This window comes from Malaya genurostris, chromosome 2 (genome assembly GCF_030247185.1).
Source record: "Malaya genurostris strain Urasoe2022 chromosome 2, Malgen_1.1, whole genome shotgun sequence".
Classification (NCBI taxonomy): Eukaryota; Metazoa; Arthropoda; class Insecta; order Diptera; family Culicidae; genus Malaya; species Malaya genurostris.
Genome location: NC_080571.1, coordinates 83,478,971 through 83,502,984, shown reverse-complemented (window position 1 = coordinate 83,502,984; position 24,014 = coordinate 83,478,971). Strand labels below are relative to the sequence as shown.

At 42.0% G+C, this 24,014-nt stretch overlaps 1 protein-coding gene across 1 annotated transcript in view; it reads right to left on the bottom strand.

The window, feature by feature from the left end:
• Window positions 1-444: 444 nt before the first annotated feature.
• Window positions 445-24,014, bottom strand: part of LOC131432301 (E3 ubiquitin-protein ligase hyd) — a 48,544-nt gene continuing 24,974 nt past the window's right edge. The window contains exons 10-16 of the mRNA XM_058598497.1: window positions 18,870-20,156; window positions 18,597-18,796; window positions 16,964-18,342; window positions 16,694-16,900; window positions 2,147-2,294; window positions 1,846-2,076; window positions 445-1,778 (exon numbers count right to left, since the gene is read on the bottom strand). Coding sequence (XP_058454480.1) covers window positions 1,566-1,778; window positions 1,846-2,076; window positions 2,147-2,294; window positions 16,694-16,900; window positions 16,964-18,342; window positions 18,597-18,796; window positions 18,870-20,156 — 3,665 coding nt within the window. The 3' untranslated portion in view covers window positions 445-1,565. The remainder of the gene's footprint in view (window positions 1,779-1,845; window positions 2,077-2,146; window positions 2,295-16,693; window positions 16,901-16,963; window positions 18,343-18,596; window positions 18,797-18,869; window positions 20,157-24,014) is intronic.

Sequence of the window (24,014 nt, the reverse complement as noted above, 5' to 3'; positions counted from 1 at the left end):
CTGGATGTCTTACTGATGTGTTGACTATGATCAGTTATATTGTGCACTCATTGAATCACCAACGGCTGCAAAAAACTGATCGAAAAACACTCTCCAAGCACTCCAGAACCAGACAGAAGCCAACCAAATTAGCAACCGAGTAGCGCACCACGAACAGAATATAAACGTTCAATAACCAAAAAAAAACAATAATTTACTAGAGCTCACGGCACAGCAACAATGGCGGTAAGTTGTTTACAAACAATACATTCAACAAACCCTAGATTCTGAACAGATTAAAACTGTATAGTGCAGTTTCGTTGAAATCTAAATTGATCAAAATCGGTCCATCTATGAGAATATCGTGAAGACATTGTTGCATAACATTTCTAAATGAGAAACGTAAAAGCATTGAAGCGAATGCGAACTCGGATGTCATCAATGGAATAAAAACATGAATTTGAATTTTTTTTCTCATTATAAGTGTATTTCCTTGAAATTACGAAATAATAGTTCAGTTGACTCCAGTAATAATTATTATAGTTGGTTAGATGTTCCAGCTGTTATCAATTCAATTACACAGTTTTACAGAAGAAAGTGCGCGTTCGTGTTAGTATCGAACATCCGATCTTTTTCCCGGTTCCTGATATTTGAATTTTGCTAACTCTCATGGCGGTTTTATAAGTCGTTCATTTTTCACAACAAAAAAGAAGATGAAAGAAGAAACTAGAAACGGCAAACAAAAATATTTAGAAAATATTGAGACGGTTAGTTCGATGAAACTTAATAAAAACGGAAATACGAATAACAAAATTCATGTTCTAGTAGAGCAAATCAAAATCCTCTCATTGCGTGTCACTTCGTTCTATCTTTTCGCGCATTCTACTTGTAGAACGTCAAGCCTGGTGCCTGTGCTTTGACCCTAGTACGATACTGAGTCGAAGGAGCCTTATTTGCTGCTGTTTTCATACACCCTCTCATTTCATTATTTAGAGCTGAACCTAAGTCTATCTACGTGTTGTTGCTTCTAAAGAACTCTGTCTTACTTTTAACGCTACAGTATTTTACGTTTTTAACTTTGTATATGATAAATATATATAAATTTATTTATAGTTGCATTTATATCGAACATATAAATGATTCAATCACATTAAAACGCGACGATTTTATTTCTCTTCCTTTTGCTCAGCTACAGACAAAGAAAAACAAAAAGCGAACGCGTGGCGTGTTTGCTTTATTTTATATTATTTTTTTTGCTTGTGTGACTGGATTCACACAAGTTTGGTTGAAGTTTTGATCCGTTATTACAGCGTTCGCTGGCTATCAGATTCCGCGAACGTTGACATCCGAATTTCACGTCTGAGCAGGGAGCAAATCCAAAATAAGATTTCTTAGCGAAAATAAACGCAGTTTAACGAAATATTTACATACGAAAGGAGCGGAATGAATTTAATGCGTTAAACAGAACTTAAACATCGATCATGTGCTCTCTCTTGGGTGTTGGTTGTTTCGCTGCCTCATCGCTCTATCACTGGTGCAATTATTTTATTCGATAAAGTAAAGCTGATTATTCCGTTGTTCCATTTTTAGACAAATCCAAAATTTTTCGTTTTAATCGCCAACAATAATTTGTGTCGGAGAACTGCTTTGCTTGAGTATAGCGGGATGTACAACCGGGATATGCAAGTATTGGCCGTCGGCAGATGAGCATCGTCGGCAGGACGAATTGTAACCGATGGCATTGGTTGGAAGCCTTCCTCGGACGCCGGCAAGGCGGGTGATCCGGTCCAGAAGTAGACCTGCGAATTTCGGAAAAGTTCACCTAAATTACTTTGATCTACGGGGTAGAAACTCGAAGGAACTTACCAAATCCTGCCGTTCCAAATTACTCATCTTTTCCACCACACTCCATAGCCACCGTTTAAATTTGAGCAACTTGTCACTGCTTTCATTCGATTCGTCATTGAACGAAGTATACGAGATTAAGGTTCCGACGTGAATGTCACCGACGCCATTCAGCAGTAGCCGCAGATCTTCCGCTGTAAGTTGATCCAGTGCCGTGTCAGACAGCACATCAAATACACCTGAGCGCAATGCCTACGAAAGAAATACAAAAACAGTTTATTTACCATTGAATAATGCTTACTCGGCTCTATCAACTACTCACGTCTAGTGCTTTCTCCTGGGTTTTAATCATACGATATTCGGCGTATTTGCGAACATAGTCAAACACGTTAGTTTCGTTCACCTGAATGTCTCGTCCACCAGGCACCAACTCAACGGTACCGGAGCCTTCCTCGGGAATTAGATCGATACTGTTAATGAGAAATTCAAAACAATTATTAATTAACTATAATCACAAAAGCTGAAGTGTTGTTTTCGTTGTGTTTGGAGAATCCGAACATACAACTTTCGATTCTTCTGTTAACGACTAAATTAAAATATACATTGTTCTGACCAACAGACTTTGCTATCGATTCTTCCAATGCATCCGTCATTATTTATCATTTCAAACTGTCCATTGTAGAAAATGGGTCGTTGAAACGAAAGAAAACTAAGTGCAAACCAGGGCCGTTTTTACATATGGGCACGGTCCTTGAGGGAGGACGGACAGGACCAAAAAAGACAGTTAGCTAGCTAGGTGCACACAAGTTCCTATCTCATGTCTCCCCGTCTGTCTATTAGTTTTGGGCAATAGATTTGCGTTATTATCAGAATGAGAGGATGCGACTTGATTTGTACGTTATAGCCCGTCTGATATTGCAAAATTAATTAAAATTCCTTCCATATTGTAGAACAGTGCTCAAGCGTTTTACGAATGAGTGAGCAATATAGAGACCAAGGTAGTAGTTTTATCTTATAGAAACTTTTTTGTTTGTAAACGTCATAATTGAGCCTTTTTCAATGTTCAAAGGCATTCGATTTATCTTACACCACTTCGAAAAAAATTCAAGTTGAAGTACAGAATCCCAGATGGAGCGATAAACTCTTTGAAAATAGTCATTTATCTTGATTGCTAATCAGTGATTACTGAGGTATGAACGAACCCAACGCAACATGTTAGGACCAATGCCCAATCTGTCCAAGCTAGCGACTGTAATGGCATGGTTGATTTTGTCAAAAGACAGCGGAAAGATCTGTGTAGATAACGTCAGTTTGTAAACCGCAGGACATAGCATCCGTCACAAACATCGTGATGGATAATAGATTGGTAGTCGCTTTCTCGCGTTGATGAAAATGATTCAAACGAAATTTTCAAAACCGCATCAAATATTGATCTTTTTTTTTTTTTTTTTTTTGATGTGGTTCTAAATGCTTAACATCTTTCGTGGAATAACCAGAAAAATGACCAGAAAGTACGAGTTCTTCATAATGAACTCTTCGCTGATTTCTGATCAGTTTTATTTCCAGATAGCTCAACTAGTTTATCTTTTATGAGAAATCCCTCTACGATTGATTTCGATCTGTCAGAATGATATAACATTTGTAGTAAATAGATTACTCAAACAGACTTAGAGTTGGATCATCTATAATATTCATAATATTCAGGATTTCAAACAATGATTAATTCAGTTAGTTCTGTATTCTACCACGAATCGGCTAGAATACAGATATCAGGAAGCAATGTGAACCCTGAAATTTTTTTGGGAAATTCAGCTGACATCGATACCTAAATAGATTATTTTAATCATTACATGATTGTAGTTAGGAGTCGATCAGTTCCAAAAGCTCAAACTAAATTTAATTATATCATCAATTTCTCCTTTTGTAACGTTTAAGTTGTTTGGAGCTTTAAAATGAGCATGCACTGGAAAAAATACATCTAAATTAAGATGATAGTTGGAAAACGTTCATCAAAATACAATTCAGCAATACTGACCTCACTGCATAGGCACGAACCGCTCCTTCGTCAAAAAAGAAAAAACGCAAGCGGATACGAACTATCGCACAGTTGTCAAACTGCAGCAAGCGGCAAAGTGAAAAAGAAGAACCTGAAGCTGGGAAGAATCATTTTCAGTCAGCAACCATTGTAAGCGGATGCTTTTCTGCTCCGCAGAAGAAAAAGTGGTTTCGTGCGGTTTACCATTGCTCACTGCGACGGAACGTGCTAACAAGAGCGTACCCGACTCGAAAGAGCGGTCACAGCCGAAGGAATAAACATTCCGGAGAATATTCAAGGGCTACCGTGTCGAAGCGAAGCCGATTCCAGATTAAGACGCGACCGCAAGATAGGAAACCTGTGTTCACAAGTACAGCAATCACGAATTTCAATAATCGAGATAGAGTACACGCAACAGATTCCCCTAAAAGGGTAAGAAAAATTAAAGACGCGAAATTAAATGAGCGCAAAGTACAATGGATCCAATGTTTCAGGGTTTTAATGCGCAGCGGCAGACCACGATCCAAGAGCCAAACGGAACACTTCAGGTTGAGCCGCAACGGCCAGAGAAGAACGGCGTGGACAACCATCAACTGGCGCTGGACGACAAACCGTACGGTTCGACAGCTGTGGACACGTGCCGCGATCGGCAACTAAGTGATTGAGGAAGGGTTTGAACGTCGTCGACAAACGTATCGGACACGCATGAGTTCGAGGATCCGCGCTAGTAGGCTGACGCCTTTGGCTGTCATGACGTCATCAAGTGTTCTACGGAGGAATTGCTGAATGAATGGCTCTGCTAGACGAGTCAGTTCCTGCTCCGTGCAGTCAGGGGTGATGTGTGAAAGCAGTAATCATTGGGGTAGGCCAAGTGCTTGTGTCCACCTTACCGTGAGTAGAACGATTTTTGTAAGATGACGGTGTGTAATAATGTAGGAAAATGATAGTCAGGTTAAATGAAATGTGTAGAGCTGGATAGCGAAAGAAGTGCTTTAGGTTTAGAGAAAGAAAGTGAGGAGGCGGAAAAGTAGATTGGAGTACATGCTCGAAAATATATAAGCAATATGAAACGATACACAAAATGATTTTATTTGGGCTAGTTGGCTTTCCGTCGCCGAAGGAAGAAATTCCTATATATTATATTGGCGCCCAACTGAAAACCCCACCTATTTAAAAAATTTATATTAGAATTTGAGTTTTGTGATTTGGGTGATAGTTTGTTTTAAGCACATTTTGATTTGTGAATTCAGTTCGATCTTTTAAGTATGGATTATACACACTTAATCGATGAAGAAATTGATTATGAGTTGGCGTTGAGACATGTAGTCAATATAACCGCAAAAACTCACCGCACTAGAGTGCAGCTTTTACTTAAAGCAATCCGCGAAGATGAATCGCGAAACATAGTACGAAGAAGCGTTGATCACGCTATAACCCCTTCGGAAAATTTAGAGTCATGTCGAATTCAGATTTATGAACTTCAAAAACTGGTTGAAGTTGCTCTTAGAAATATAAACATTGAAATGCTTGTTCAATTACGGTCGCGTATCGCACATTATCGGTCTCGTTTATCACTAATAAATCCGCCGAGTGATCGTTTAGAGATGTACAGCTCATTGTGTGCTTTAGTCAAAGTGATGGGAAGTGATGTTAGAAGTGTATTAAATAAAGCAGTGACTCGTGTGGTGCAAGGCAGCGGCATAACACCAGCACAACAGAATAACACAGCAGTCGATAGCAATGCGACAACGGTAACCGCAGATGGGCAGCATAGATTGGAACCACCCTCCACCTCCCCTCAAGCTGCAGGACAAGCAAGCAGTTCATCATGGTCGAACGTTACCGGTAGGAGATTCGATGGAAGTTCGCATTACTCACCACTTCCATTAGGAAATCAAAGAAACTTGGTGAGCAATACCAATACGAGAGGGATGGATAGCGTGCTCCAAGATAACTATCATCTGAATCAAACGGGAGCTTCGAATGAATATTGGCCCCCACCACCAAGAAGACAGCAAGAGGAGATCCCAACTGGCAATTGGAATCGCAACAATGTTTGTCGCAATGCATGGGAAGAATACAACGAATTACGAGATGATTTGCTTCGACATCTGCTACGACGAGAATCAAGACCAACGCAAGAAAGAGGCGAAGACAGACGCATGCTAAAGGCAGTACATAACTGGCCTTTCAAATTTCGAGGAGAAAAGGATACAACATCGTTGAACATATTTCTGGATCGGGTTGAGACATTTGCCAGATCGGAAGGCATGAATGACGACACTTTATTGTCATCAATCAAGCATTTACTGCAAGAAGATGCGCTTGATTGGTACGCTCGAGCCATGGCGCAGAACAGATTAAGCTCCTGGGAAGCATTCAAGCAGGAGATACGCAAGGAATTTCTACCAGCAGGATATGCACAGATACTACGTTTGGAAGCTTGCTTTCGCTTTCAAGGACAAAATGAAACTTTTGCGAAATACTACCGAGACATCGCAGCTCTTTTCCGATTTGTGACACCACCAATGGAGCAAGAAGAACAGTTCTTTATCGTCAAGAAAAACATGAACGCAGACTACGCAGCGATTGTCACCGCAGCAAGGCCTCGTTCTCTGCAGGAGATGGTCGAGATTTGCACGAGCTATGATGAAACCAGATTGCTTTTGAGTAGACAGAGACGACTTCCAGTACCACACAGCGCACTGTTGGAACCTAGTTTCGCAACTCCAACGGCTACAGTAAAATCACCGCAGACAACGCAGTATCATCAACGTTTCGCTAGAGTTCACGCGGTACAATCAGAAGAGAATGCTGCAGAAGAATATGGTTCCGTTGAGGGCTTAGAACCAATCCCCGAGACTGCTCAATCACAGGATGAAAACAATCACTGGTCTTGGAAACTTGATCAACTGATGGAGCAAGTGTGCGAGTTAAAACTGCAATGGTCAACAAGACTCCCCAGATCGTCGAATTCCCAGAAGACGGAACAACCAATGCAGCAACAACAAGACGCGCGACAACTGGCACGTCCGCCAACAACCGTTCAAACGAAAATGCTGCAAAATCAACGGCGATTTCCAATAGCCGTAAAGCAAGAAAGGATGACGGAAGCTAGACAGGAACAGCGTCCATCACAGACACAACAGGAAGACTTTTCGGATTATAGGCGGTTAGTAATGATTTGCTGGAATTGTGATGAAGAAGGACATCGTTTTATGGATTGTCCTAAACCACAAGCAATCCTATTTTGTTACAGATGTGGAAGAAAAGGATACTCCTTACGCAGCTGCTTTACTTGCAGAACAGACACGGGAAACGAAGAAGCGGAGAACCGACAGTAGAGGGAGACGATTTTCCGCAGCAGTTCGAGAATCCCTCAGCAGTTCCTGAATTTAAAAACATTAGCTCGATCATCATCAATCTCGGACAAGACAACCGGCCGCATGCAGTCATCAGCGTGCTAGGCAGAAACATAACAGCCTTATTAGACAGCGGCGCTAACTGTTCGTTGTTAGGAGGAAGCTACGTGAAGTTGGTAGAAGAACTCCAGTTACGAGAAGGCATTGTAAACGGTGGCATCCAAACAGCTGATGGAACTCAGCACAAGATAAACAGCTTCACTCGGCTGCCTATCGTATACAACAATCGGAATGAAACGTTACCGGTACTCTTGGTTCCCACCATTCCAGATTGTGTAATTTTAGGAATGAACTTTTGGGAGAAATTTGGAGTAAAGGCGATTTGCTGTACACTTGAAGCCGATTGCCAGAGAACGGACTCAAGAGAAGAAGAGTCGATGAAAGTCCTAACAGATGAGCAGTATCATAGACTTCAGCAAGTGATAAAACACTTCCCGAAAGCAACCGGTGACAAGTTAGGAAAAACCTCCATGTATGAGCATCGGATCGACGTCGGACAGGCAGTTCCGCGTAAGCAGCGCTACTATCCAATGTCTCCATACGTTCTAGAAGAGGTAAACCGTGAAATAGACAGAATGATAGCATTAGACGTGGTTGAAGACGCACTTTATTCACCTTGGAACAACCCTTTGGTAGCGGTAAAAAAGAAAACAGGCCAATACCGCGTCTGTTTAGATGCTAGACACCTAAACTCCGTCATGGTCAACGAAGGATATCCAATACCGCAGATATCATCGATCTTGAACAACCTCGGTGGATGCGCTTACATATCGTCGCTTGATCTGAAGGACGCATTTTGGCAACTACCGTTGCATCCAGATTCGAGACCTCTAACAGCTTTCACAGTCCCGTCCAGAGGACACTTCCAATTCAAAGTGGTTCCATTCGGATTATGCACGGCCAGTCAAGCATTGGCACGAGTAATGACACAACTGTTTGCAGATATGGAGCCGCAAGTATTCCATTATTTGGACGACATAGTTATCTGTTCTAAGACGTTTGAGGAACACTTGAAAACCTTGGAGGAGGTAGCAAGGCGATTGGAGCATGCGGGATTGACAATATCAACAGAAAAGTCTAAGTTTTGTCGTCGCGAAATCAAATATCTCGGGTACATTCTCAACGAGAGCGGATGGAAAGTTGACGAGGACAAGATAGCAAGCATCGTTAAGTTTCCGATTCCATCAAGCAGAAAGGAAGTTCAACGATTCCTCGGTCTCTGTAATTGGTATCGTCGGTTCATCGGAGATTTTTCAAAACTGGCCGCGCCAATCACAGAACTCACGAAGACAAAAGCGAAATTTCAATGGAATCCACAAGCAGAGCAGGCGTTCCTGAAGCTGAAAGCAGCGTTGGTATCAGCACCAGTATTAGCAATGCCAGATTACACAAAGCCATTTGATATTGCATGCGACGCTAGTGATGTGGCGATAGGAGCAGTGTTATCACAGAACATAGATGGAGAAGAACATCCCATTTGCTACTTTTCACAAAAACTCTCATCTTCGGAAAGGAAATACTCAGTGACAGAGCGAGAATGTTTGGCTGTAATTCGTGCTATTGAGAAGTTTCGAGGATACGTCGAAGGCACCAGATTTACAGTATACTGTGATCATGCAGCATTGAGTTATCTGAGATCCATGAAGAACCCAACAGCGCTCATGAGTCGATGGTTGTTGAGGCTTAATGCATACAATTTCGACATCAAGTATCGGAAAGGTAGCATCAACGTCGTTCCGGACGCATTATCGAGAATTGTTTCTAGCATGGTGTTTGTGGTTGATGAGGTTGAAGACGATTGGTACAAACGCCTGAGAAAGCGAGTGATGAACAACGGGGACAGCTTTCCTGACTTTCGATTGATAAGAGATGAACTGTACAAAAACTGTCTCTGCAAGGATGAGCTTGGAAACACAAGTCACAAATGGAAGAAGGTCGCTCCAAAAGAAGAGCGAACCGATATCATCAGGCGATATCACGATTCACCAACAGCCGCACATCTAGGTTTCTTCAAAACATGGCAGAAAATTCAGTCTCATTTCTACTGGCCAAAAATGCAGCTAGAGATTGGCAAGTACGTGAGGGAGTGTAGTACGTGCAAGGCGAGCAAAGCTCCGAACACTCGAATGCTTCCTACAATGGGCAAGCTAAAACCGGCTAGACTGCCGTGGGAACTGATTTCGATGGATTTTGTGGGCCCGTTGACAAGATCAAAGCGAGGAAACACCGTTATGCTGGTAATTGTTGATTGGATTACGAAGTATGTCATCGTGCATCCCATGCGATCGGCAGATGCGACAAAAATGGTAGAATTCTTAGAGAAGGAAGTGTTTCTGAAATTCTCTCGTCCAAGAATAGTACTGAGCGACAACGGAAAGCAGTTTGAATCCATGGCATTCAAATCTTTGCTAGCACGGCACAACATCGTTCACATGAAAACGGCGTTCTACTGTCCAATGGTTAACAACACGGAGAGGGTCAACCGAGTTCTCGTGACATGTATACGTTCACTGTTAGAAGGGGATCATCGTGAATGGGATGAACAGCTTCCGGCGATAACGGCGGCCATCAACAGTGCCAAACACGAAGTAACCGGAGTCAGTCCACACTCAGCGAACTTCGGCAGAGATCTCATTCTTCACACGGACCTGTACAAACAACAGAACCTGAATGCTGAGGACGACCCAAAGGTGGCGCAGGACATGCGATTATCAAAAATCCAGCGAATTCAAAAGTTTATTGTGAAGCGTATTCAAAGCAATCACGGCAAATCAAAACAACGATATGATTTCAGGAAACGTGTAATTTCATTCAAGATTGGCGATTTGGTATGGCGCAGAACATTCGGGTTATCGTCGAAATTGAATCACATCAGCCAGAAATTAGATCCAAAATTTGTACCAGCTATTGTTAAAGAGACGCTTGGAGCAAATCTGTATCTTTTAGAGGACGTTACCACTGGAAAAAGAGGACGATATCATGCAAAGGACATCAAAGCCGATTAGAGAACTCTTATACAGCTATGTATGCAGACCAAATCTGTTAACAAAGAGTTTTGAAGCTCCAGAAATACCGCAAATGATCGGGATGATTTACACATTATCAGGGTGCGGCAAGCAACAACTTTTACACTACCTTCCCACCTTGGTAAGACGATTTGAAGGAAACAAGCCTTCTGCAGGCTTACCGTTAGCGTGTCGTGAGAAAACGCACCCAAGTTGTACGATTATGGAAGCGAAAAGCCTTTTTTCAGGCGTGCCGGTAGCGGACCGTGAGAAAAACGCAAATCGGAACCTTTGTAGATTCAGCGAAGCAGAGCCTCTGCAGGCCAGCCGGTAGCGAACCGAGAGAAAAACGCATAGAGTTGATTTGAGAAGCTAGAAAGCCTTCAGCAGGCCGACCGTTACCGCAACGAGAGAAAACGGATGGTCGAAGCATAGACTCGGGAGTCTTGTCAATCCAAGTCATAGGATTGAGGAAAGCGAGTCATAAGGTGGACAGATTGGTTGGGGAAGGCCCAAGACAACTGACAGTCGCAGCAAGTTGCTGTCGAGACGTCAGGGACGGGATCGGACTTCCTCCCAGAAAAAACTGAGGATGTCCACACGTTACCGTTCGGCGAGAAAACGGATTCAAGCTAGACCATAGCTTGAGTTATGTCGACAACCAACAGAGAATCACTTGAAGCACCACGAAAATAACTTTCTTCAGGCAATCCGTTAGCGTACCGAGAGAAAACGCACCCAAGGACGAAGATAATAGCCTTCTTCAGGCAATCCGTTTGCGTATCGAGAGAAAACGCACCCAAGTACGAAGATAATAGCCTTCTTCAGGCAGTTCGTTAGCGTACCGAGAGAAAACGCACCCAAGTTAATGCAGCTTTGAGGGAACCATCAGGAGGATACGTCCATCACGGAAAATGAGAACTCAAGAACCAGATAACAGTACAAACAACACAGGACAATAGCGATAGCGCAGCTAGTTGGCACAGAATGGAATCGCACTGGGACAAAACTCGCGCACAACGATAACTGCAAATGAACGAAGCAAAGCGCCCACCACTTTCGTAAACCGCGAACCTTGGTTCAAAATACTAATGTATGACCGTAGAAGAAAGATACCGTGAGAACATCGAAGCCTTCGCAGGCTAGCCGTTTGGTCAGATCGGGAGAAACTGACAGTCGTTGAACAAGCTATGAGCAACACCAGTTACCAGTTAGTGTTACGATAAAAGGCACTCAGTAAAAATACGTTTTGCGGAATCACCATTACAATTTCTGGATTGGTGTCGAAAATTTTCTCAGATCCAGTGTCCATATAATCCATAAGATCGTAGGGGAAACAGTCGCATCAGGGGTCGTCATGACAAATCATCAGAAGTAACGCGATTCTGGGCGCGGTAAAACCCTTGCTATGGACTCATGACGTTCTAGGGACTAAATACCCCTTTACCTGTGCAATTGTGTACCTAAATTTGTACATATCTATCACCTATTTTGGTAACTTATCGTAAATTAAGAATAATCTTACTAGTTTAGTTTTATAATAAATTAGTATTGATTTGTGCCTGTTGAGCTAAAGTGGAAGGGTACAGAGAACTGAGGATAAAAACTCAGTCGGAGACGTTTTGCACATATTTTGTGGTGTTTGTGATCGCTACTTTTGCCAGAAATCGCTGGTATATGATTTTGAAATTTAGTTTGGTTATGTCAAGAAATTTGGTGTTTTGGTAAGCATAAGCTTGCGTATTATGATTAGTATATTTTGGTTATTTGTCTCACGTTTATTAGAGCAAATTTCCCTCTGAGCGATCCACAGTCTCTGACCGACTTTTTGTATGGAAAAGTTTAAGTTTTAGAATTTTTCATGCATCATTTGCAACGATGCATGAAAAATTCATCCGCTTTGATAATGTTGTGTAACGTTTAAGTTGTTTGGAGCTTTAAAATGAGCATGCACTGGAAAAAATACATCTAAATTAAGATGATAGTTGGAAAACGTTCATCAAAATACAATTCAGCAATACTGACCTCACTGCATAGGCACGAACCGCTCCTTCGTCAAAAAAGAAAAAACGCAAGCGGATACGAACTATCGCACAGTTGTCAAACTGCAGCAAGCGGCAAAGTGAAAAAGAAGAACCTGAAGCTGGGAAGAATCATTTTCAGTCAGCAACCATTGTAAGCGGATGCTTTTCTGCTCCGCAGAAGAAAAAGTGGTTTCGTGCGGTTTACCATTGCTCACTGCGACGGAACGTGCTAACAAGAGCGTACCCGACTCGAAAGAGCGGTCACAGCCGAAGGAATAAACATTCCGGAGAATATTCAAGGGCTACCGTGTCGAAGCGAAGCCGATTCCAGATTAAGACGCGACCGCAAGATAGGAAACCTGTGTTCACAAGTACAGCAATCACGAATTTCAATAATCGAGATAGAGTACACGCAACAGATTCCCCTAAAAGGGTAAGAAAAATTAAAGACGCGAAATTAAATGAGCGCAATGTACAATGGATCCAATGTTTCAGGGTTTTAATGCGCAGCGGCAGACCACGATCCAAGAGCCAAACGGAACACTTCAGGTTGAGCCGCAACGGCCAGAGAAGAACGGCGTGGACAACCATCAACTGGCGCTGGACGACAAACCGTACGGTTCGACAGCTGTGGACACGTGCCGCGATCGGCAACTAAGTGATTGAGGAAGGGTTTGAACGTCGTCGACAAACGTATCGGACACGCATGAGTTCGAGGATCCGCGCTAGTAGGCTGACGCCTTTGGCTGTCATGACGTCATCAAGTGTTCTACGGAGGAATTGCTGAATGAATGGCTCTGCTAGACGAGTCAGTTCCTGCTCCGTGCAGTCAGGGGTGATGTGTGAAAGCAGTAATCATTGGGGTAGGCCAAGTGCTTGTGTCCACCTTACCGTGAGTAGAACGATTTTTGTAAGATGACGGTGTGTAATAATGTAGGAAAATGATAGTCAGGTTAAATGAAATGTGTAGAGCTGGATAGCGAAAGAAGTGCTTTAGGTTTAGAGAAAGAAAGTGAGGAGGCGGAAAAGTAGATTGGAGTACATGCTCGAAAATATATAAGCAATATGAAACGATACACAAAATGATTTTATTTGGGCTAGTTGGCTTTCCGTCGCCGAAGGAAGAAATTCCTATATATTACACTTTGTCGGCATCAATACTAACATTCTTGTGATCCTACTATGAAATTCATAGTTGAGCACATTCAAAAGAAAATTAAGCATAGATTCACTGAACAAATCAAACCATATTCTAAAAAATATTTACGGTCATCCGTTCAAACTAGTTTCAGTTCTTAAAGATGAAAATTAAATACTCCCTACAAACATTGGATAAGATCAAATTTTCAATTGTGTGAGTCCTATTGAAATCAATATCTCACACAAATATGAGCATAGCTCAAGTATGGTCACAAGATGACATTAAATAAAAGCTCTAATGCTTTTTGATTGATATAAAACTGCATCAAAATGCTTAAATAATAGTTGCACGAGACATGGGGTGTTCGCCAATAGATTGTTCAGGATAGAACCTGTATGGGACAATAAGTTGTTTCAACAATTTTGCTGAACATCTCACTCATACACAAAATTTTGTATTATATTCTACCTTTCACTTCACTCATATACTCATATTTAAGGTAGTATAATTTTCCCCGATTTTTCACTAAAATTACCGGTGAAACCAAATCCCCGACTTTGTTCCGGTTTTTCCGGTCACTTGCAATCTTGCAATCATATTTGAAGAATCGTCATCTTGTGGTTAAAATTGACCATAATGTTTCAGGGGAATATTTGGCAACATCTGGAATTCTGCAGGGGAGCCATCTCAAGCCATTGATCTTCTTACTGTACTTTAACGACGTTAAGTACCGCGGATACTTTTCGCAGAAGCCATCAAATCTACCATGTTATTCGCTGCTCAAAGGATGAGACGTTCCTTCAGCGACAATTGGTAATCTTTGACAAAAGCTCGATCATTACTACCCCGATTCTGTACTTCGTTCGAATCCGAATGTATCGATCGAATACGAAATTTTGCATTCTGTTGCTCGATCGAGTTCGAGTTTTCCATACAAAAGCTTCACTCGATCGATTTACAGAATGCAAATTTTTACATTCGTTCGACAAAATCCGATTCGATCGAAATACAGAATAGGGGTGTAAATTTACGAGAAAAAAGGTGTGTTCTAAACTCGAAAACTATAATGAAAAATTTATGAATGGTAGATCAACATGCATCAAGAATAAGGATGTTTTTCTTGACGAACAGTTGACATTCATGCAACATACCAGTTACATTGTTGCTAAAGATTCTCACTGTCTGGAACTCGTAATAAGGGTGGCCGAGGATTTGCTGCTTGAAATCCCTATACAGTTTATTCATTCTTTGTACTCTGTAACATTGTTCAGTTGTTTGGAACTTTCTCTACTTCAATGGTGCTCATAGAATCGAGTCGATACAGTGTAGACTCGCTATTCGCCCTTAACCTTGAAATAATCCTTGTCAGCTATCGAGCTGTGAAAGTGCCGGATAGCTAATTGATCTAGACATACTACAGGTAGAGACGGGAGCTGTCGCGTGCTTTAAAGATAGCAGGTGTTTTGAAAGACAAGATCGATTGCCCCAGTTTGCTCTGCGAGATTAATCACCCCTATTCTGTATTTCGATCGAGTCGGATTTTGTCGAACGAATGTAAAAATTTGCATTCTGTGAATCAATCGAGTGATGTAAATGTAAATCAATCGAGCTACACACCCCAATTCTGTATTCCGATCGAGTCGGTATATTTCGATCGAATGCAAAAATGTGTATTCTGTAATTCGATCGAATAATGGTTTAGTATGGAATACTCGAACTCGATCGAGATACAGAATGCAAAATTACGTATTCGATCGAAATAATCCGATTCGAACGAAATACAGAATTGGGGTGACAAAATGCAACATTTCGTATTCGATCGAGACATTCCGATTCGAACGAAATACAAAATCGGGGTGTATATTTCTGATAGCAATGAAAGAATAATGTGTTTATGTTTGGTGAAACCAGATATATTCCCAAACAAAACTTATCACTCTCACACATGACAAATTTTGAAAAGAAGGCGCATAGTAAAGTAAGACGTATTCACCCCGATTCTGCAATCCGACGGATTTGTGATACGAACGAATCTACACTTTCGTTCGAGTTCGAATTTTGCATTCTTTATTTCGTTCGACTTGTATGATTCGATCGGCTCTCGTTAGGGAATACTTGAAATTTCGAACACTAACCATCAAAGCTGTCAACACTACTTACACGTTCTATATTATTTATATTATTCATTTCTTAGTAAACGAAACCGTCACACTTGTATAAACAAGTTAGAACGATTCTAAACCGAGCAGAAGTCGCACGTACGCAAGTCGATCGAGTAATGTTCGAAAATTTAACAACTCGAACGAATGATATTCGAGTTCATACTCAACTCGAACGGAATGCAGAATGGAAATTGCACATTCGATCGGAATATTTCGAATCGATCGACGTACAGAATAGGGGTGATTCTTTCGAATCAGATTATTTCTATCGAATACGGAATTTTGCATTCCGTATCTCTCCGTCGTCGATCTCGTTCGATATTTCCATACAAAACTCGATCGAATGATAAAATGTAAGTTTTAACATTCGATCGAAACATTTTGATTCGATAATATTGAATAGTGTTGATATACTTCTTTTCAGCATTTTGGTCGACTCGGCAATTTTCGATCGATTGCAAGCATCCGCAAAAGACCGATAGTCTCTCTGTCACGATGTTCAAGTATTACAATCAACTGTTTGATGTTGTCTGGTATAAAAGCCAGAGTACCCGAAGAAAAAAGTAACCATAGCTACATTATCAACAAACTGTAATTATTTTTACAATAACCAAATTGAGTCTTTTTGTTTTACGTTCATAAATTTTCTCAACAGTTCTAATTTCTATTCTGTATATAGTTCTTGAATCAAAGCCTTGGTTTTGAAAACCGCACACAATTCAAGGCGGTCTTCTAGTATGTGAGAAAAAAATACATTCAAGGATATTTCGCTTTTTGAAGTTGTACGTGCTGGGCTCGTTCAACTTCTAAGCACGTTGTTCTCAAAACACGAAACCGAAATCAGCAGTTCCTTTTCGTGATCGCAGCACCTGTACAAAAATATTTTGACTTCTTAAAGCTTACAAAGATTGTTTAAATGAATTCAAAACAGATATGAAGTATAATACTTATTTTGTTTCGACTGTATCCCAACAACAAAAATAATCATCAGAATAGCATTAGAAAACGGCCGTCCCACTAGAGAACCCCCTCGATATAACAGAACGAATAGCTAACATCTACCTTGGTAACCATACTCACACAAAATTCAACTCCAAGCTCTGCAGAATGGTGATTCCACTCTTGGTTTGCGAATCTTTCACCAGCTGTCGCAACGAATCGTACACAACCGGATCGAAGAATGCCAGATCGTGAAAACGGATCTGCCGGCCCAGGACATACTTAAGAACGTGTCGTTGAAGGAACAGTGGAAACAGTTCGTTTTGTAATAAACACAGTCCGATCAGCCTGCGAAAAAGGATCGTAAAAACTTCGTACCAAAAAAAAAATCCTTCAAATTTTAAAACCTACCTTCCAACATTTCTAAATGCATTCAGTCGTTCACTGGAAGGATACCCTTGACGAGGACTGTAGAATCCGCGCTTACCAGGCGAATAGAAAAGCGGGGCGTCAAGTTGACAGTCTTCTAAAATCAAAACCGGACCACTTTTTTTCGACAGACCCGCGTTCTGATTTGGTGAGTATATAGTGTTTCCAGTGGTTTGTTGTTGTTCGACTGGACTTCCTGCGACAGTCACCGATGCCGATGATCCAGGGGCCCCGGCAACACTCAAATTATCTATTTCTAATCGTTGTCGACTCAGAATAATCTCCAGTGCTTCATTAGCCTTTTGACGAAGGCTCTCTTCCGAAGCCAGCAGCATTAGAATCTGAGTTGCCGGCAGATCCAACAACATTCCAGTAATTTTCGGTGCATTGTTTGGATATAATGCTTGGACTTTTGGATACAAACGCTCTCCAAGCTGTTGTTGATGGGCGGGTAGAGTATCGTTAATTTGCAAGAATGGTGGACTATTGTTTCCACCGACGCCTGCGTTGCCACTGCTAGGTCCTTGAACCTGCTCGCTAGCCGGTCGGAATGGCCTTGCGTCGTAATTAAGCGTTTTTCTCGAGTCCCGATTTGGCCTCCACAACGGTTGCTTGCTGGACAATCCACGGCGTACATTAGAATCCCGATTGGTACCTCCGTTGCCATTACCGCCACCGACAGCAGGTGTGGAACCGCTTCCGCTTGTACCACGCGGTCGCTGTAACATACTATTGAAAGGAACGGATGTATACTTTGCTGCACCGGTTTGCGCTGCGTCCAAATTAGGCAATTTTTCATTTGCTAGAAGTGCTTCCGCAATTGAAGTGTAGAAGCTTCTGGCAACACCGGAACCTTCTCCAGGTTCGTCCTTGAACGTTACTTTCACTCGACTAAACGCCAACGGTGATTGCAGTCTTCGGTTGTTGTAGTGGGTGTTCAGTTCTTTGAACGTCTGCGTTAGCAGTGCCGCCCTGTTTCGCTCCATCTTCGACAACGTAAGATCTTTCTGCTGTGCATTGCGTAATTTCTCCATATACCGCCTGAACTTTGCTTCTTTTACGGGGAATCCGTTCAGTTCGTAGATAACACTGCCCGGCTCGATGCCTACGTCTTCGAGGAATACCCGTCCAAACAATATCAACGATAGACGCCAACGGCCTAGCAGAATGTCGGATAGAATGGACGAGTTCATTTGATTGCCGGAACGGAGATAAATTCCCCGTGGGGGAAGTTCTTGCTGAACTGTCTGCTGCACATTTGGTGTCGTTTCAACTGTAACGTGAGCGGAAATTTCCTGTAAATCCATTGCTTCCGCATGTTGTATTACCTCAGTTGTAGCGTTAGATGATGGCGAGAATGACTACAATAGAAGAAAAAAAAACGAAAAACGATTGTTATTGTCATAGAACATGCTCTTTGCTAAACTAGATTCGATTTAATTTGTATGTGCACTTCGTATCTGTCCTCGGTGAAACTCCTTCATCTTCCGAGGTCATCAGAAAGCGTATTTTCTCTACGAGCTACATGGTGAGAGGATTGCCGTAATACATTCGAAGCAGTCTCCGTATCAAAGTGCTCAAACAGTAGAAACATTGCAGGAAATGACAAACTTACCGTTGATGGTCCAGCCCGAACGATAACACTTTTTCCGGGGGATCCACTGGCGGCTACAACCGTTCCAGATCCGGTAGCTACCGTCACTTGTGACGTCGAGTATGTCACAAACGAAGCCATACTGCCCTGTTGCTCCGATAAGGATGATACAGACGCGGAACTACTCTGCGGTGTAATTACGGCAGGTGGTCCATCTGATCCTGAAAATCAATCAATTGTTTAATCAAATATCGACCGAACACAATATCAAATAATCAATCAAATGAAACGTACCACTTCCGCTTGGCTGCTGCGACGTTTCCATGGCTACTTTCCGACGTGTGACAATAATCGGTGGCCGAATTGTTGATGCGGAAGCATCCTGGGAACCCACAACAACCGAACCCCCATCTTCATTCGTTACGCTTTCATCCATTTTCTGACGTTTTATAATCTGATGTGAATCCTCCGAGTCGGATTCGGACAATTCGTCATGATCTTGATCTGTGTCTAGATCCAGTTTAATACACTGTGATAAATCCTGCGGCTCATCGGAACTAATGCTTATTTCGTCGATATCTATATCGGATTCCTCATTGTACTTGTTTTTGATGTAGAATAGTCGGTTCTTCTTGTAGTAGACTTCTCCAGATGAACTCGATCCGGTCGCAACCGGCGGTGGCGGTGGTGGTGGTTTCGGAGATTGTGATTGCTCACCAGACGGGCCGGCTTTCGGTTCCGCATCCGAACCAACCGGGATTTCTTTGGCCGGAGTAACGGGTTCGCCTTTCTCATTCACAACGATCGTGGTTTTGTGCTGTTTCGCATCCTGGTAGATACTGACCGGAATGGCAATTTCAACCGTACCACTGGTGCTACTTTGTTTTCTGTCTTGAGATGACTCATCTTGATAAATTTCCATCGCAACAGTCTCAACGTTTCCTCCGGTTACAGCCGAACCTTCTCCCTGTGTGACGGATCCATCGTCTCTAATGCCAGATGACAAACTCAGTCGAACTGGTGGAATTTCTAGGTTTACATTCCCATCACCGGTCGGTGGTTGTGACGTATTGGCAGGCAATGTTATCGGACGTTTCGGCATACCGAATAATTCTTCCCGGCGAGCGTTCGGTTGCAGCAGATGGGGCTGATCGGCAAGCGGTAATGCTTCCGCTAGCGCATTGTTGAAGGGATCCGGTGCGGGACATCCTAAACACAGCGTCGAATCGGACCGCTGGAAAAACGAATGCCGACGTCCTAAGGACGGGCGCATCATATCATCATCCACCGAATCGGTGTCCATCACAATCGAAGTCGAAATGTCCTCTTCGGTATCTTCGTTTTCGTTCTCATCTTGATCGTCCCACACATTCGAACCGGTTGTGGTACGATCTATGTCACAATCGTTGGTAGCCCGCATATAGAACAGAATGGCATCCAGAACATACGCCACATGACGCAGTGCCGTCACGTCCAACACCGGCAGGAAGTCCCGATGTTCCGAATTGTGTGCTCGCATCAGCGACAGACAGTAGGTCAGGAAATCGCGACGACTTGAGGCGGCATCTGATGAAGATGATCCTGTTGTGAAGAAGAGAGAAAAGAGTGTTGTAGTTATTTGCAACGTGGATATTGTAATCAAGTAAGACGTAAATAATCCAGACATTTAGCCTTTGTCGGGAAAACTTCCGAATATAACGATTTATTATTTTTTTTTTAGTTGATTTGACAAAGTCGCCCAAGTTACTAAGATCAGTTTTGCAATGATTGAGTGGAAACCGTTAGACCAGGGGTTCCCAAAGTGGTCCATATAGACCCCTTGGGGTCAATATCCTTTTTGTGAGGGTCGACGTAAACTGACTATAGAGGGGTCGACAATGCCTAGATATCGACGCCATATTGTTTGATATAAATTGTTATTTTAAATATTCATGCTAAAAAAGTTTTGTTTATTTGACCATCCGCGGAAATTGGTAAGTATTTTACATCAATATTAAAAAAACAAGAAATTGAATTTTCAAAAGAATTTGTTAATGGGAGTCTGAGGCCTAAGTTTTTGAAAATCGGTTCAGCCATCTCCGAGAAAAGTTAATGCAAAAAACGTTACATTACACCGATGACCTGTCTGAGCATCACGGGTTAGCACACTGCTGTGAGGATTTTATCTGAAGCAACAAACGGTCGCTTATTTTCGTTTTGTGATCCGATTCTTTTACTATTGCCGCTTATTCTGACTATGTGCATGTAACATTTGTATAAGTTGTATCTATGAAAATAGCTGTGAATTCTCCAGACCAGGGTTTGGAAATATTGTATATTGTAACCTAGGATGAGAATCATCAAGTCGAATTATCAACTTGCGATTTTCTCTTGGTAAATTACTCACAGCGCCGATCATTGCCGGACTGTATATATTTTATTAGGGCTGTGAAATACTCAGTGAAGTGAAGTGGAGCGAAGAAATGTAGAAAAATTCTCTCACGGTTCATGCATTGAGAGACAGCGAGTTCTTGTAGCATCTTCTACCAGAGTAAAAATGTTTTCTTTTTTATTTAAAAGATATTTTTATTTAAGCCCATTTGCGTACAAGCTTTACGTGGCCGATTGAGCCGATTTTTTAAATAATTTTTTTTGAGTTGGATCTCGTTATCACCATTTTTCTCGCCATCCATTGCCGCATCGATGGTATTGTTGCCTATTTCCGTCTTCTTTTCGTTGCTAGTTGCTGTAGATGCACCTTTTTGTACATTGATTGCAATTGCCGGTTGGTTGGAGGGTAAGTTGTTAACTGCAGCTGGTGTACTTTGTTCTATAGGGGATGATGATGGATTCGTTGAAGGGGATACTTCCCTGTTGTTGGCGGCTGTCACAGGTGTACTGGAGTTACTTGGGGTTGGTGTGAAGGAAGCACCGTTGTCCTTTGGTTTGGTTGTCTCCTTGTCCAGTTTTCCATAAGGCTTACCGTAGTGAACAGCTTTTTTGGCAATATTGACATGTGGCCATCTGATTGTCATAGGTAACAAGTGGTTTGCACGGAATTCTTGTATCTTGACCGAAAATCACATAAGAAGGTATCAGCCTCTTCAAGTGTATGCGTAATAAACGTACGCCATTTAGAATACCGGGAAAAAATTCTTCCACTTTTCTTTTTCGACAGAGAATCTCTTCGTATTGGGACATAGTGTTGCGAATATAAGAATCGGTGACGTTTGAGTGAAGATCATACACACGCACTTCTATAGCACTATCATCCATATATACTGGGATGTTGTACCTAATGTTCTCGTGCTCCACATAGTGCACATTGTTAGTCTTTTGCGAATTGGATTGCATCCAACTCTTTATAAAACTGGATGTAAACAACATTATTTGTCTTATTGCATTGAAGTAAATGCACACGTTTAGTGTCAAGATGCATTTGCTCCTTAAGCAAACCTTCAAGTTCTCGTATCGAAGGTCGAATTTTGCACTGCCTGAAGTCAACAACAGTTGTATTCTTTCGTGTCGGTGGAAGCTTTTGTTCGTTTGGTTCACTCATGTCAAGGTCGTTCTATTGTTCACTACACAATAGTGTACTTGGTTTCTTCTGTCCCGATCGTAAGCGGTTTTGTTTTATCGACTGACTTGGATAAGATGTAAAACCGAACCGGCTGCCGAGACATGTTTCCTAAGATGTGCCTTCGCTAATGCCCAAAATTCCTCAATTGGTCGAAGTTGTGGGCAATTTGGTGAATTTATGTCTTTTGGGACAAAAGTGACATTTTTGGTAGTATACCATTCTACCGTTGATTTCGAGTAGTGGCAAGAAGCAAGATCTGGCTAGAAGACAACAGGATCCATGTGGCTTCGAATCATGGGTAGAAGTCGTTTTTGTAAACATTCTTTGATGTATGTTTCACTGTTCATTGAAGCAGTGGTGATGAAGGGTTTCGAAATCTTACCGCAGCTACAAATTGCTTGCCAGACCGTAGCTTTCTAACCAAATTTTTCGACTTCAATCGATGTCTCGGAGTGGTTTTAAACTTTATCTTCTCGCACCGTATAATATTGTGGTACCGGCAAGGATTTGTAATAGAGTTTCACGTAGGTTTCGTCGTCCATGATTATGCAGTTCAAAATTCCAGCAAGAATCGTATTGTACAGCTTTCGAACCCTCGGCCTGATCGATGCTTCTTGTTTCGGACTACGTTTTGGAGTTTGATTGTTTCTTTTCGGCAAGCATTACCTGAGAGAGACGAAAGACATGAAATGAAAAGACGGATAGGTATTCTAGATTGAATCAGTTATAAATTTAGAACAGAAAAGCTAGCTTAGGCAGGCTCATACAAGCATGATCAGAAGAAAGAAAATCCGTCTTCAACATTTCTGACCCCCTAAAAGGTATTTTGATGACTTTCCTGCCAAAAGTTAAAATGTTTTTGATGCAGCTGACTGCAAAATGGCCCCTCCTCTCAGCAATCGTTTCCTTCGATGGCTAATTTTTCGAACGAGGTCAAGGATTCGATCACTGTTTTACAGTGGAACTGTAGAAGTATCATCCCGAAAATAGATCCTTTTAAATACTTAGTAAATAATCTGAAATGTGACGCATTTGCATTGTGCGAAACTTGGTTAACTTCTGATGTATCACTAAACTTCCACGATTTTAACATTATTCGCCTGGATCGAGATAATCCCTACGGAGGAGTACTTTTGGGGATCAAAAAGTGCTATTCCTTCTTTCGAATTAACCTCCCCTCGATATCAGGTATTGAAGTTGTCGCATGTCATGTCACAATTAAAGGCAAGGACCTTTGTATTGCTTCCATCTATATTCCCCCTAGAGCCTCAGTTGGGTACCACTGGCTCAGCAGTATCATGCAACTTCTTCCCGCACCGACGTTAGTTTTAGGAGACTTTAACTCTCACGGTGCGGGATGGGGTTGTCTTCATGATGATAACAGATCAGCTATGATCCATGATATTTGCGACAACTTCAATATGACAATCTTGAATACGGGAGAAATGACACGAATTCCCGCACCACCAGCAAGACCAAGTGCGCTGGACTTATCCCTCTGCTCGACATCGCTACGGTTGGATTGCACGTGGAAGGTAATCCCTGATCCCCACGGTAGCGATCATCTGCCTATCGTAATTTCAATCGCCAGCGGATTAAGACCATCGGAAACAATCAATGTTTTGTATGACCTCACACGAAATATTGATTGGAAATACTACGCAATATCGATATCTGAGAAACTAGAAACAACACAAGAACTTCCTCCGGAGGAAGAGTATACGTTTATGGCTGGCTTGATTCTCGACACTGCGATTCAAGCTCAGACGAAACGTATACCCGGCGCGAATACTAACATTCGTCCTCCCAACCCGTGGTGGGACAAAGAGTGCTCATCACTGAACGCGGAAAGATCTTTAGCATTCAAAAAGTTCAGAAAA